This window comes from Phoenix dactylifera, chromosome 2 (genome assembly GCF_051530095.1).
Source record: "Phoenix dactylifera cultivar Ajwa chromosome 2, Ajwa_hap1_PhDact_Kaust_v1.1, whole genome shotgun sequence".
In the NCBI taxonomy this organism is placed as follows: Eukaryota; Viridiplantae; Streptophyta; class Magnoliopsida; order Arecales; family Arecaceae; genus Phoenix; species Phoenix dactylifera.
Window position 1 is genome coordinate 52,560,070 of NC_143191.1, and position 15,707 is coordinate 52,575,776.

The following is a 15,707-nucleotide window of genomic DNA, read 5'->3' on the forward strand; positions in this document are numbered from 1 at the left end:
TCTCAAAAGAATGGATATAGATTTTTCATATTATTGAATATAAGTATAATTTATTTTTAATTTAAAAAAATATAATTTATTTTATGATTTATAGTTTATTTTTTATTTTATATACAAATTTATTTGAATTACAAAATTAATTTATAATAATGTGGTTTTGAGCTGGGTGGTGTGAAAACTACTGATGGAATGCGAAAGATCTAAGGGCTCGTTTGGTTTGCGGGAAGCTTTTCCCTTCCTAGGAATATGATATCTGGAAAACAAATTTCTAGGAAGAGGATGCCTAGGAAAGTACTTTTGGCATGTTTGGTTGACCATGGGAAAATGACAAATTTCCAAAATGCTTATGTTTGGTTGGCCATCCACTTTCCTAAGAAAGTTATGTATAATTATTATGCCCTTAATAAAAATTAGGTCTTTAATGTCTCTTTAATGCTTCTTTAATGTTGAAGGGCCTTATTGGGAAAAAATAAAAATAAAGTAATTTCCGCCTCATGGGAAAGTAACTTTCCCATGTTTCTCATGGGAAAGACTTTTTCATGAAATGTGGGAATCATATTCCCATGGGAATACAACTTTTCCATCTCTCTCCTTTAAAAACTCCAACCAAACAAGAGGCATCTCATTATTTTTCCGTTGACCACATTTTTTCTCCTTCTTTTCTCGCAAACCAAACGAGCCCTAAGTTGTTGTTCATCTGATAGGACAAGCTCCTGTAGGCATTTTATGTGGCTGGCCATTTTTTTGTGATAAATCTGATGGCCCGAGTGAGATTGCATGATTAGCCAGCTCACGTGGAGGACTAGCATGAGGCATGTGTGGGAGAAGAATTGAGAGACTGTGGACGTATGAGAGGAATTGACTACTATCTGATGATCGTGACTTCCATTCTTAATTGAGAGACTAGGTGGCTGTGTACCCCTTCTAAGGTGGGTCATGCGTGGACATCTCTGAGCAAGTTCTTTAACATGGGGACCAAGCACTGAATCATGGACTAAATTCTTGTTGGATTTTGGACTCTCTTTTTAGTGCTTTGGGCTGGCTGTGATGTTCTCGAGTATCTCCTCCTCCGTTGTAACATGAATTCACAATCCAATTGATCTGAATAGAAGGCCACTTATTGCTTTATTCATGTGTAAGCGTGGGATGGGGGTGGTATCTTTGGCATGAAAGAAGAATTTTTTTTTTCTCACGAATTTATCATTGAATCACGAAGCAGTCACTTCGATATCTACTTAGATAGATACGGAGTTTGGAGTGCTTCGAGATACGTAGCGTTCCTTTTTTTTTTTTTGCTTGTTAGGGCTATCTATGTTGTGAGCACTATCACAATGTAGCTCCATGGTTATATATATATATACTTTTCTTTTAGCGGCTAGAATATCATAAATTCTGTCCAAAATTAGGGTGAGGGAGGGATGTTGAATCAACATCTTGACACCAATGCAACCATACTAGTTTACATCTTGTATTCCGATTTCTTCCTATTAGAAACATGAAGGGGAACAAGAGATGATAACAATGACGACCTATGATGCATGTTTTGCATCGCAAAAAAGCTCTCCAACTTTTAATAGCCACCATATCATCCAATCATGAGGAAGGGCAACTGTTAAACAATCAAATATAGTAAGCCATATATTGTATATGTTGCTTCTTTTTTTTTTGCGCTGAAGCGGATGATTCATACAATTCGAGTATGGATACATCCAATAAAATCAGAAAATAACAAAACTCGGAGTGTCCTAGTCAGTTTCCCTTTTTCTGTCCATAAAATATCTCTAAAATGACTGGCCAAATAAGAGGCCACCTAATTTGCAACTTCGTTAGCTTTTCTAATAACACACCATCACTTAGCATAGTCTAAATATTTTGAAGTAGGGATGCCCTCGACGGCCGCTGCCAGAGCCACCTCCATCCAAAACTACGTGCTGGAAATAGAAAATTGAATTATCAGCAGACCGCCCCGTGCCCGTCGCAAAGGCAAGCATGCGAACGCCAGACGCGACTTCTGCGGATGGATGTTGATGGGGCCGACGGATACGCTGCATTACCAACCATACGGATTGTCCACAACTAGACCACTCACTACAGCCCACGTGTCTCTCTCTTATTTACACGGAACCGTGTCATCTAGGCACTGGAATTCTAAGTCCAAAGCCGAGCCCTTCCAATGTTCTACCCGCCCACGTTTTTCTTTTTTTTTGAAACACGCCGTCGGTCCAGGTTAACCGCATCACCACCGTCAAATCCACGCGGTTGGGAGACGCGCACGTTAGCCACCATCGCTCCAAACTATAAATAGCTCGCCGAGCTTTCTTTTCCCTTGCCGTATCTCTCTCTCTCTCTCTCTCTCTTCTTTTCGTGTTTGGGCGAAAAAACAGAAAAGAAAAGGGAAACGACGCGAACCGGAACCAGCAATGGCGGAGAGTCCGAGCACGTTGGAGTCCATGAGGAAGTGGGTCGTGGAGCACAAGCTGCGCACTGTAGGTAATTCTTCGGATCTCTCCCTTCCCCTTTTTCGGATTTCTTTTCGTTTAGTTTTTCGGAATTTGGTTGATCAGGGTTTCTGATTTGATTTCCTTTCTTTGGTGTTATGTGGGTCTTGTTTTGGGGGAAAAAGGATGCCTTTGGCTCAGCGGAATCGGGAGTTCGATCGCCTACAACTGGTCTCAACCTAACATGAAAACCAGCGTCAAGATCATCCACGCGAGGTTCGTCTTGGAAAAAAAACCCTTTTCCCCAAGGGAAACTATTTGTTATTCAATTTTTTAAAAATTTGTCCTGCTATGATCTAATGGCGATTATATTGTTGTTTTCTAGCGTGAAATATACGAAAAATTGTTGGGTTTCTGATGTCGAGGTCTGACGGGATCGCTAGATGCATTTCTGATTTGTTTTTCTAGGATTATTTTTATTAAGAAAATGGTTTTTGTTTTTTTTTTGTGTGTGTGTGTGTGTGTGGTTCGAAGGTGGAGTTTTTTTTTGGGTCAGGGGTGGGGTGACGAGATCAGATTTTTGAGTATTGATCGAATGATTAAATTTCAGAGTTATGTAGATGGTAGTTCAGCGCTTAGGTTAGTTCTTCTAAGATTAGATTATAATTTCCTTCGTGAAGCTTTCTAGTTAGAAGCAGTTTTCATACTTTGATGTTTAAGGGTTCCGGGATTAGTAACTCTTGGTTGCATCATTATAATTTAGCACAGGAAGGAGTTTTTAGTTATGGAGGATGATGTAAAATACCTGCAGTCATGTTATGATGTGATGCTTGCAGTGAACTTGCAAGAAAAATAAGAAATTGATCACTACAAATAGAATTCTGTGCTTCAATTGACATTCTTAATTATAAAGGAAAAGAATTGATTCTAGGAGAACCGATGCTCTTTGGTTGTTACTTTTTTTAATAACATTTTTATGTTCTTCTCCAGTGCACTAACATTTGTTAGTGATAGTATTTGTAACTTTGGTCCATTTAGTCTTACAAGTCATTTGAACAATAGGGGTATCTTGGAGATACAAATAGCCCAATTATTATTCAGTTTCATTACTGTGTTGCATGCTGCGTGTGTCTGTCCATCTTTTTAGTTGGTACCTTCATCCTTTGCACTGTGGGAAATCATCTGAACGATGGGGCATAACTCATGTTTGTCTTCCTACTTCTTTTCTGTGTTAATTACCACTTTAATAAGCAACAATATTAATTTTATCATTCCTTACTTTTTTGCATGTGTCCTCTATCATTCCTTACTATGGTGCACGTGTCCTCTATCATTCCTTACTTTTTTTTTGCATTGGTGCCTCTCCTTTAAATATTGGTATAGGTTATAGCATTATGTTTCTAATTTGAACCTAAAAGCAACTAAATGCTAGATCAAAAGGATGCTATTATGGATGTAGCATCATTTACCACCAATGGATCTGCTAAACTTTTCTAAACCATGCCTTTGGTAATCTGAGCTATATCATAGCAATGCAAATGAGGAAGTTATCACTTGTTTTAACACTTCTAATATGATGGTAAAACCTTCCTTTCCTGTTGTGCATGAGTCCAATCAATGTTTTAGGATTAATAATGCCCATGCTGTATGCCAAAGTATGAAGATTTAGGAATGCAAATGTTAAATGGTCATATGAAATTAAAGCACTGGGTATCGAGTGCAAAGTCTTGCATATGTGGAAAAGTAGTGAAATCCTACAATCATTTGTCACGAGATATCCCCTATTATGATTGAATATGCTTTTACTATAGGATCATGTATGTGACAAAATGATTTGGCCAAAAAGAATCTGTGAGGATATTACTGCATATTGTGAGATGAAAACAGAGTTAGAGGTTTTTTTCATAGGGTTCATGAGCAACCACTTCGCCTCGGTTTGCAAGTGTATCTGAAAAGAGTAGACTATGTAGGTGTACATGAAATAATGCTATAGTGATTATTTAAGTTGTCTAAAAACAGTCCATTTTGAGTGGAATGGATCAAAATTAACCAGTATCTAATATTGACCACAGTTTCAAAGTTTCTTCATTTTCAGCTAATATTTGCCATTTTGGGTGAAATGGAACAACTTTATCCCAAAAGCAATTCAAACTGTCCATAGTTCAGGAATTTCATCAGTTGTTTTGAACCATGTTTCTGATGTTAAAATCATATTCTAATATATCTAAAAGCACTTTAATGTTGGGATTCCAGGCATTTAAGAAACACATAGATCTATGGAGAAATTGCTATCAGTATTGCAACTGTATGGAAGCTAAGAAAGATGTTGTAGACCTTAGAATTTGTGCAAGATCCCTTCAATATGTAAGGAATATATTTTGTAACAAGTAGGATGCTTTTGCTATTATTTGTTAAGATTCTCATCAAAGAATGATCATCTTTATTTTTTCTGTTTTTCTAATCATTTTGCATTTTTATTTTTGAAACCATTTTGATAAGTTGACTGGTAATGACCACCAAAATTATGTGACACACCCAAAAGTTCCATGCAATTCTATGTATTCTAAAATAATGTTATATATGTTTTCTCTTGAATTATTCTTTTTTTTTAATGAAACTATTGAGACTAGAATTGAAAATGCTGTAGTTAAATGTCTGAGATGAAACCTCATGCAGACGTTTGGAACTTTGCATATGAGTTGTGAGGTTAGACTGCTGGAGTTTTACCAAATGTTTGCACCAAGATAATAAATTAGAGAACAATCCTGTACCAAAATCAACAAGGAAAGGCCCAGTCATGCACTTTTAATCTGTGTATGTACCATGAAAGCGCAAGCACAGCTAAAGTTTTGTTGCAGATATTCCTTAGTCCTTACTACAAGTGCTGATTTTTCAATTTTTACCTGTTTCATAGCAAGCAAAGATGCTTAAAGGGAGGAAGATAAATTAAAGCTAACTTGTTTTGATGTGAGGAATTCGTGTTATTATATGGCTGATTAGGGCTATAGATGAGATCATTGAGGAAGAGAACAACTAAGAAGTCCAAGAAATAAAACATGGATGGAAGGAATTATTAGATGCAGAAGCATTATTCATTTGACTTGTTATGAAAGGAGAGCAAGCACAGTAGAGGCTGGGAGTGTAATTTGAACTAGGTTTTATTGAGTGGCAGACTTTACGCATTGGTGATATAATGTAGTATTGAAAACCTTGTCCCTGTGGAGCTGGTTGAGAAGGCAAATTGAACATGATGAAAAGAGAGCATTTTGTGTTCTAAAGGATTTTCATTTTCAGTTTGCTGCTTGTTTTCAAGAAGATGTGTCAGTTTTTACGTTTATGCTTTACAGTGGATTCATAACAATGGGTACAGCTATATTGTTTCTTTGTATTGCCTAGTTTCATAATTTGGTACTAGAAAAGAAAAAGATCTTTCATTGTAGGTTTTCTACTAAATTTAATCTTCCATTCATGGCCATGTGTTTTTGCTTTGAAGCTAAAGTCTGCACTTGTGCCTGCCTGCCCTTCAGACTAAGCAGGTTGAGCAAAGTTGGCTGTGCAAGCATGTTAGATCTAGGTCTAAGCTAGGCCTACCATCGGACTATCTGTTTTCTTCTTTACCTTTCCATCCTATGGTATGAAATGTATCGCTCACACAGATTTGCTTCTCATTGGAAGCTAGATAGGAACCTTATGGCCTTTTGTATTAGTTGGTGTGTCTATGCACCTTTCTGTCTTCTAGAAAAAAATCCATTTAGGGGAACTATTTCTCGAAATCACCTATCTATACATCCAAGAGCACCCAAGAAGCCCATAATCATGCAACTAATTTCCTATTTAGTTTTTTAAATTTTTATTGAAAAACACAAAACAATCTTAACACTTTGTCTTTTATTTTTTCCTATTAATCCTTATAGGGCTACAAAGATGACCATTATTTTCGGCCTTTATACCATTTACCATTGCATCATTGATCTCATGCTGAAATGGGCCAGGGTTGGCTTGGCTTTGGTCAAACCTTGGGCCGGTTTCAAGACTATTCTGGTCGGGCTTGAGCCTAAAAATAGCCCTTGGATAAATTTTGAGCCGGGCTCAGGTTAATGCTTGGCCCAACCTGAGTACGGAACTGGGCCGAGCCTGACCCAAATTCATTATTAGGATCTTTTTCCAATAGTCAGTTGGGTCAGGCCTAGGCATGTTGGACTAATCAAGCCAAAAATTTCGGGTCAATTAGGCTAATTCGGATTGGGCCTAGCCTTTCGGCCCAAATAGACCTATTTGAGCTGAGCCTGACTGGGCTTCATGTTGGGTTTGCTCTTGGGCCGGTATTTAAAAAAAAAATTAGGACTAAGCCCAGCACGGAGCTTGAAAAATTTTTCAGGGCAGCTCAGGCAGGTGTGTGGCCTAGCCTGGCTTGGCTCAATTCCAATCCTAGTCAAATTTAGAGAGGCAATTTCGATTAGGCATGTGAGTGGACTACACAATTTCTAGGCTAGCAAATATCCTTTCGGTCGTTTTTAGTTTTTTTGTTTAATTGTCTGATGGAATTAATCTATACAAAATTTGGTTTGAATCTTCTAGGCCAGATTCATTGACAAATAAGGTGACAAACTGAGTTCAATTAGATTGGTTATACAGGTCATTGATGCATGATACAAAAGTCAGTGGGTTTATCTATACATGAAGCTCTGTGATATGTTTTCCACTGTATATAGTTTATTTTCTTTCAAGACGTCTCTGGCTTTGTGATGGGGTTATGGTTTGCAAACTCCAACCAATACTTAAAATCTTTTGTGGACATAGACTTTGAAGCTAATATCATGACCTATGGACCTGATGAGATGACAATGGTAGTTACATTGCTTTTAGGATGTGCAAGAATTACATTAATGCATAGTTTGGCATCCAGGAAAGATATCATGGGCCATATTCTGGTCTATTTGAGGCAAGAAGAATATTGTCATACTTGAATTCCAGTTCTGCACAATATGCTTGATGCATCTAAATGCCTATGGTTCTGTTTTCAGATTAACGTTTTGGACTGGGCCTTGTGGAGAGTGAAACAGCTCAACTGTCCAGCATATAAGTTTGTTCTTTGGTATTATCACAGGCATGATATTTTAAGGGTTCCTCCCATTATTCCTTGCTTTGACATAGAAATCTCATGGGGAGGATCAAGGTCATATGATTAGTTATGATCCCTAAACAGTTTCGAGTGAGTGGTAGCTGGATTTGAGCAATAGATTTTTTGGTCTCTTTTTTCTTTTTTCGCATTTAATAAAAGTGATAAGGGGATTCCAATACTCAAATGAGTTCATCAACCTCCCGTGGGCTGCTAAGTCATGGAGGCTGATTTTATTTGGAGAAATGAAACATATAGTCAGCATCCTAAGGCTGTAAATTTGGCCACAAACGCCCTATATTTGCTATTGCAACGGAAGCCCATCTTTATATGCGCCTTTTAATCTCATATTAAGAAAATAAATTATTATGCAAATGATTGAATGATTATAGCGTCTTCAACACATGATACATGTTATTCATTGAGCATTATCATTTGTTCAGCAAAGCTTTCTAAGATACAAGCTATGCATCAGAGCCAATTCATTTCATTCAATTGTTGAGTCTGTGTACACCCACTGCTTTATAGCTGATTTCTATCGGCACTTGGGACTTACGGCTATTTAAGGTTCTTGATATCAATGGGAATGGAATGGTACAAGAAGATTTATGGTGCTCAAAGTTCAGTTTGTTCACATTGTTACTTGTAACCTTCAGCCCATGGGATTCATCCCATTAAAAGTATGATAAGTACTTGATTTTATTTTTCACCGAGTAAATTAGTATTCTCCCAGATGCGGGCTTCAGATGACATCACACGTTGGTTTCTTAAGGGGCCAGTGACATTTTGATCTGATTTCTCTTTCTGTGATTATTTTACTCTCTCTCTCTCTAACTGTAGCAAGTATGGAAGCTATGCTATTCTAAACTGAACATGTAATTATAAAGCTTGAAAGCTGCATGATAAATTCTCAATTCTCAATTCTCAAATTAGGTAAAATATTCTGTCTGTTGAATCATATAAATTCTATTAAGATCTTGTCAAGGTCTTCTAGCATGTGTACCAATAATAAACTTTGGCCTCAACCTTCAGACTGACACCTGATAAATTTGTCTTGCAGGCTGCATGCTCAGGCTCTTACCCTGGCTGCCTTGGCTGGAGCTGCAGTGGTTGAGTACTATGACCATTCAAAAGAATCGAAGGTGGATAAATATGCAAATCAATTCTTAGCACACCCGCAAAAAGATTGAAGATACTTGGCTGCCACTTTCTTCCTTGCTTCATGCATTGAATCTACCATCCAATTTCATGGGACATGGACACCATTGATGTAGTTTTTTCAGTTAGAATGAGCAGGCCTGCCATGAGTGACTTGTGTCGTGGATATCCTTAGACTAATGACTATGGCTTTAAAATCATTTAGTATTCAATGCATAAATATAATTTTTGTCAAAATCAAAAAGTGCGATTATGTGGGATGCACTAAACACAAGGGATATATTGTTTGTTGATGGAAACAATTGATAATTATTATATGTTGAATTATGAACATGGTGCTATCTTTACCCTGATGTCTAAGAGATGGATTTGTATGGATTTTCTTTTTTGCTTTTGAGTGGATTGCAGAACCGCTTGTGCTTTAATGAAGTGCTTACATAGATACACATGCTGTGTGGGTAACTGTTGGAGATTAAAGGCAACATTATTCACAGAATGGATGTAAGAAGGACAACAAAGACATGGAGATTAAGCCATCGAGATTTTGCAAATCTTACTCAAGCTACTGACAACTAATCAGAAAACCTTTTGCAATCTAGTTTGTTTCTTTGAGGCCTGCTCCAATAGGCTAGCCAATGCAGTGATATTTTAGCTTGCAGCATATTAGAAACTTAATGGTGTACTGGAGCCGAATGTTATACCACAGGATGAACCCTTTATACTTGCAATAACTCATCCTGCAAGCCATGTCTTCTAATTTGTTGTGTTTTTTTTTTTTTCTGAGAGCTCGACAACATAGAAGGCGCTCCCTCCACCAGATCATACAAGCATGGGCAAATCTATCGGCTCCACAGCTTTGCTGGACTCCCTTGTTCCATTGGTATGACATAGAAGATACCTCTCCTTGTCTACCGACGAAATTTTTTTGTATGGGGTACGAACTTGGATCCTCTCTCCAAACTTGGAAGCTTCGGCCAATCTATCTTAGATGCTTAAAGCCCACAGAAACTTGGTCATGCCATAGTCTTCATCTCAAATTCCTTTTCCTATTGTATTGAAGGAAAGATTTTTTATTCATTTCAACATGCCAGGAATTTTTCATTTAACATGTGGAGGGGGAACCATTGGTGATGCTTCCTACTGAATGTACACTTCTATTTGTAGATTCCTACTAGTAAACTAAAGCATCTGGTAAGTCCCAAAGATGAAGTTTCCTAAGATGCAAAAGCGTGCAGAAAAAAAAAAACAGAAATGTAGCATACCTGGAACTTGAGCGTCGGGCCATCTAGATACTGAACCTGAATCAAATTAGCTCCTAATCTAAGATTCAGACTTAAATCTGACTTATCCTCTTGGTGGATTTGAAAATTTGGATTAAGTCCAGATTTAAGGGGGTAAGTTTTGCATTGTCTTCAGACTAATTGTTGCAGGTAATGAATAGATCAGCTGAAGTCTGATAAAATGGATGCATTCTTGCAAAATTCGATCTTAACTCGATTGGAGTTCAGGCTTCAAAACATACTCCTTGCAGAATAGTTGGAGAGAAACAGAAACACGGGATTTTTGCTTGGAAGCACTCATCCCACAAGCAAATCCTCAAAATCTTCTTCCTAGTACAGACTGCATCAATCAGACTCAACCTTCTCCTCTTGCCTTCAAACATGGGATATTATCAAGTTGGCGACACTTCTGTTCTTCTCTCTCCAACAATCTTATTCTTATAACTCACCTCTTTTGTTTGTTTTTTTTTTTTTTAAATTTTTACATCCGTATGATGTAAATATGTTTTCTCTTCATGAATCGATAATTATTTTTGGGTTGGAGGAACCTTTCTTCCTTGTGTGTGTGCAGTGTGCGCGTGTGATATAGAGAGAGAACAGAATGTAGCATTTAAGACTTAGATAAAACATGGGCCAAGTCAAATTAATGTGATTATAGATCTTATCATCTTTGGGATTGTTTCTTAGCCTTGCTGTGCTAAGGCAGTATATCATTTCTTGACAAGGTTTATCTCTTTCATATCAAAACAAGTTTCTTCTCTTTGAATCGTCATTCTTTCTTTTTCCTCTTTTTATTTTGTGTGTGTGTGTGTGTGTGTTGTTATAATTGAGCCATGAAATCTGAACAAAGAACATCCATATGCAGAGTAGAAGGCTTGATTCGAACTTGGGATAACACAGAGGATGGCACTTTTATACTCTTAGTTAAGGCACAACAAAGCTGTTTTGATTTTTTTTCAAAAATATTGGTCTTTTCCTCCTTTAATTCAAACGTCAGAAAGTAAATGTTCTTTTCCTCATTTCTTTTCGCCTTGTGTCTTGGTTAACCTTCAAATGTTGTTCTGATTGCATGAATCGCTTCTCTAATAGATTGAGCTCCTTTTGTGGCTGAAAAGATCTTCTAGTAAAAATCAATACTGGTTTATAAAAAATCTGATGGCAAGTTAGGCCTGCTCTAACTCTGCTCTCAATACTTTGTAAATGATACATTATTTTTGCAAAAGGCCAAGATCTTGTGAAGTTTTTGTGATTTGGGGTTGCAAACCATGGGCTCAAGCCCATGATTACTAGTCTGCTGCTTATTGGTTGGCTAAATCATAAATAAGTTGCATAATGATATATAGTTGAATTCATTCTCAACGCAATTTATTCGAGAACTAAAAATAAGCAAACTAGAGATGTCGTACCGATGAATATCTAATTAATCTCGACATGCGCTCAATCTCTTTTCTTCACCTTTTGTACCTTTTAAGATGGGTATCTTGATGTGAACAAAGACTCTCCCTTGCGGATTTATTTTTCACTCATGCCAGAGATTCTGGGTTCAATTTTTTAAAAATGTATTCCTAATTATTCTAGATAAAATTGTGTGAATATTCAAAGCATGTTTGAATATTCTTATAGGATTAGACTAAAAATTCTATAGAAATCGAATATGTTGATTCATCTACCTTGCATTTTCTAAGAACTGTCTGAACGCAACCTAGATTTTAGCTTTTGGGCTGCAGAAAGGAAAAAAAAAGACCTATTTTTTCTTCTTCCTACGAGATTTAGGCTGAATGGAGTTTGGTTGATACGCTTAAATGGATAGCTCAATCTATAAATTCGATAGAATTTTCAGCTTAATTATGTAGAAATTGCCAAATAGATCCTAAATAGTATTGCAATTACTAGGAGAAAAATAACTTATGAGTTGCAAATCCAAATGGCAGGCAAATTAGGCCTGCTCAACCTCCACTTGATGTATGAAACCCAACGAGTTAGGCTAGACCGGTCCAAAGGGAGTTGGACGGAGCATAAACGCATCTGATCTCCCAGTTCCTGCGGGACATCCTATCATTCTATGGTTTAAATAGGAGCCGCCACTGGGATTCCGTTTTCTTTTCTGAAAACCCTAGCCCTAACCCTTACTCTGAACGTAGCGCCGCCGAGGTCCGGAGAGGAAGAGAAGGGGAGAAGATGAGTCGCGGGGCGAGCGGGGCGGCGGCGAAGGGAGGGAAGAAGAAGGGGTCGACGTTCACGATTGACTGCTCGAAGCCGGTGGAGGACAAGATCATGGATATCGCCTCCCTCGAGAAGTTCCTTCAGGAGCGCATCAAGGTTGCCGGAGGCAAGGCCGGCGTCCTAGGAGACCAGGTCACCGTTACCGGCGACAAATCCAAGATCACCGTTACCTCCGAGGGCCCCTTCTCCAAGCGGTAATCCCCCCCTTCAAATGTCTCCTCTCCCTCTCGATCTCGATCTCGATCTCGATCTCGATCTCGATCGCGCTCTCTTTTCTAGAACATCTTTTTGTTTTGGATCGGTTTAACTTAGTGTAAAGCTTATCGGCTTTAGGGTTTACCTTAGATTCGTTCTTTCTACGTAAATATTAATGTTTTAACCTTTTGGTGGATCTACCTTTGTTTGACAGGATTGATATTTGTTTCTGATTTGGGTTATTTTGGGGTGATTTGCAAGTGCTTATAGAGATCCCAAAATCCTACTTTGTTTCTGTTATTATTATTGTTGTTGTTATTCTCTAAATTGGCCACAGTATTGTTCTAACTCTCTGTTGTTTGAGGGTTTTTTTTGTTTTGCATGAATTACATTCCACTGGAAGTTACGAATTTCAGCACGCTTTGCTGAATAAACCTGTTGACACGGGTAATTTCAATCATGAAAGTGATGGATATATGTAATTGGAAATTATGAGCTGAAAATTTTCGGTCGCATAACGACAGTATAATTAAAAATTCTGTCATTGTGTTATTGGTCATCATGTGTAGCTAATATGATCTAAGCTTGTGTTTTTGTATTTTTAAAGTTTTTGGTTGGAACCTACTTCCTAATAGGATGGCAGTTGATATGGTTGAGAAATTCTGAAGGAGCAGGTTCTTTCGGGTTGAGGTTGTCCTGTTAATTAGATAAAATCTTACATGAATTGGATGGAAAAGGTTTGGATCATTTCTATCTGATTCCTTTGGAATCATGTGATTTTTTTTGGTATTTCTGAGACTGATGATATGGCACATTGATCTGTGAGTGGGCTGCATGAATAAATGAATACTTTATTCATGTATTTTTTCCTTGTTCTTAGAGAGGCCATGTCTAACTATGAGTTATATAGCTTTATATTCATCTTTCTAGCCTGCTATTGTAAGAAAAGGAGGTTGAGGAAGATATCGTCATCATCATATGAAATTATCAATATTCTGTGATAAAATGATATGCAGCTAATGCGGAGAGAGTGTCAGAATCCAGAGTCCTTGTTTCAAAAGTAGATCAGATTTTGCATAAGGGGAGAGTTGAGACTGGGACTTTGGGCAAAATGATGTATCGGAGAAAAGAGTGGGTTTCTGTGCTTCGAGGTTGAACTTAAATCAGTTTTCATTCTTCAAGGTTGAACTTAAACCAGTTTTCATCCTTCAAGGTTGAACTTAAACCAGTTTTCAGCCTTCAAGGTTGAACTTGTAATAGTTGAGTTGGCAAATTTGACACTAAAGTATCCAAAGACATAATCTACTCGAGAATTGAAGGTGATGCTAAATCCTCCTAAAGGCTTGAAGCTTTCAGGTATTGCTACAGAATGGTAACAAACTACCATTTCTTTTTAGACCCATAACATACTATTTTGCCTTTATTAATATATTTTGAAGGAGAATAGACATATTTAAGTCAAGAATTACTGTTAGTTATCCCTTGTTTTTGAAAATCTTGTATAATTTCGTTTATCTGCTATAGTACTTTGCTCAGTACTTTTCCAAAGTTTCATTTTGTTTTAGTAAACTAGAATTTATCAATAAAGTTCTCGAGTCTTCATAATCCTTGTGTCTGATTCAGCATTTTTTCTCCACAAAGGTATTTGAAGTACTTGACGAAGAAATACCTGAAGAAGCACAATGTGCGGGATTGGCTTCGAGTGATTGCATCCAACAAGGATCGCAATATTTATGAACTGCGATACTTCAATATCGCGGAGAATGAGGGGGAGGAGGAAGATTAATTGTTCTTAGCAGATCTATATTCTATGCTTGTTTTAGTTAAATTTTGAGGTTTTAGAAGGTTTCTTTTTTATCTGAGGCTGCCATATTTGGACTCTATATTCCTGTCTTTGCATTTATAAGAGGACTAGAATTTGTAAACTTCTAATTACCAGGTATCAAATTGTGTTGGTATTGCCTTTATATGTTTGATCTGTATTTTCATTTATGCATGAAAGAATGTTTGAGGTTCATTTCTTTTCCAATAGCAAGTTCGTTGTGGATGTCTTTTTTGATTTCAAATCAGTTGGCTGCTGACTGGAAGGAGACCCCAAATCTCTTGATAGCTGGAGTGGCCTCTTGGTGTGTGTGTTCTGGTATGCTTCAAATCCAAATCTGTTCGTTTTTGTATTTCTATATATTGATCCAAGCAGTGAATCCTTGTTGATAGATTTAATCTTGGTTTAAGTACTGGTTTTAAGCAGTATATTATATTGTCTGGTATGATGCACTTAAAATATGTTGGCTATTATTATCTCAATCAAGGCATTTACAGTGGCGTAGTTTTGTTTTTGTTTTTTTGAGAAAACAGAGAGCAGATCTATTATTTGTTCATGATTGTGGGATGCATTGTCCAAAAATCTAATTCAGAACCGCCAGTTACTAAATAGATGGATGCGACTGGAGTATTCTTAATTTTTTCTTTTATTATCTTAAAAGCAATTCTTTAATTATTAAGTATAAAATCAATAGCTAAATTGATGCTTAATCTTGTTTCCGCTACGTTGGTCCTTTTTTTTTGGTAAGAGAGGAGTTTTACAAAAACTCTATCAAACACACGGCCACCCCCCTTAGCAAAAAAAAAAAAGAGAAAAACCACGGCCACCCTTATCTGCCTATACCAACAACATAAAGGGGGTCAGAAAGGAAGATCATGCGTCCAGGAAAGAGAAAAAGAGGCAAAATGACCAGATATCCATGAGAAAGAAGTGGGTTATGCGTGTGTACGAAGAGCTGCAGGTATCCAAGAAACTAAGGTAGAAAGAGTGCCTACTTGTATAGGAGGTCTGTAACTCATCAAGAACTTAGCACAAGTCTACTTATTGTCATAGTCCGACAATCCAAAAACTTAAGCTCTTGAAAAGAGTAGGATTCATATAAACTTATGTGACATTTTTTTTATTAGTCAATGTGAGGTTATGACAATTTTAAAGTCCTCCTCATGGTTGACTTCTACTTGAGAGAGAAGAGACATTCATGGCCTAGATCTTAGGCAACCTACTGGATCCTCCACGACCTCGGTAACTCAGTGAGGGACTTCTATGACTACTAAACATTGTGACGGCTCTGATACTATTTACCATGGATTCAACAATACAAAAACTTAAGCTATTGGAAGAAGGGATGGCTCGGGCTAATAAACCTATGTGGTACCTTTTTTTATTCGTCAATGTGAGACTATGAGACTATGCTGTCTAACTCGGTCTCTAACACTGCAGTGATATAGAACAGTCATATGTCCAGCAAAAGA

General features: G+C 37.4%; 2 protein-coding genes across 2 annotated transcripts; both read left to right on the forward strand.

Moving 5' to 3' along the window:
- The first annotated feature begins 2,307 nt into the window (after positions 1-2,307).
- LOC103719721 (uncharacterized) lies at positions 2,308-9,062 on the forward strand. Its single transcript, XM_008809095.5, has 3 exons — positions 2,308-2,490; positions 2,624-2,714; positions 8,618-9,062. Exons 1-3 carry the CDS (start codon positions 2,421-2,423, stop codon positions 8,745-8,747), a joined length of 291 nt encoding a protein of 96 aa, XP_008807317.1. The 5' UTR covers positions 2,308-2,420; the 3' UTR covers positions 8,748-9,062.
- Positions 9,063-12,080: 3,018 nt separating this feature from the next.
- On the forward strand, positions 12,081-14,380 carry LOC103719720 (large ribosomal subunit protein eL22z-like). Its single transcript, XM_008809094.5, has 2 exons — positions 12,081-12,412; positions 14,055-14,380. The coding sequence occupies exons 1-2, from the start codon at positions 12,174-12,176 to the stop codon at positions 14,197-14,199; spliced, it is 384 nt and encodes a 127-aa protein (XP_008807316.1). The 5' UTR covers positions 12,081-12,173; the 3' UTR covers positions 14,200-14,380.
- The last annotated feature ends 1,327 nt before the right edge of the window (positions 14,381-15,707 follow it).

Excerpts from the sequence above, each read along its gene's own strand:
- LOC103719720 (XM_008809094.5), top strand. The coding sequence starts at position 12,174 with ATGAGTCGCGGGGCGAGCGGGGCGGCGGCGAAGGGAGGGAAGAAGAAG. Across the intron at positions 12,413-14,054 it reads GAGGGCCCCTTCTCCAAGCG|GTATTTGAAGTACTTGACGA; the intron begins GTAATCCCCCCC and ends TTCTCCACAAAG.
- LOC103719721 (XM_008809095.5), top strand. The coding sequence starts at position 2,421 with ATGGCGGAGAGTCCGAGCACGTTGGAGTCCATGAGGAAGTGGGTCGTG. Across the intron at positions 2,491-2,623 it reads GCACAAGCTGCGCACTGTAG|GATGCCTTTGGCTCAGCGGA; the intron begins GTAATTCTTCGG and ends TGGGGGAAAAAG. Across the intron at positions 2,715-8,617 it reads GTCAAGATCATCCACGCGAG|GCTGCATGCTCAGGCTCTTA; the intron begins GTTCGTCTTGGA and ends TTTGTCTTGCAG.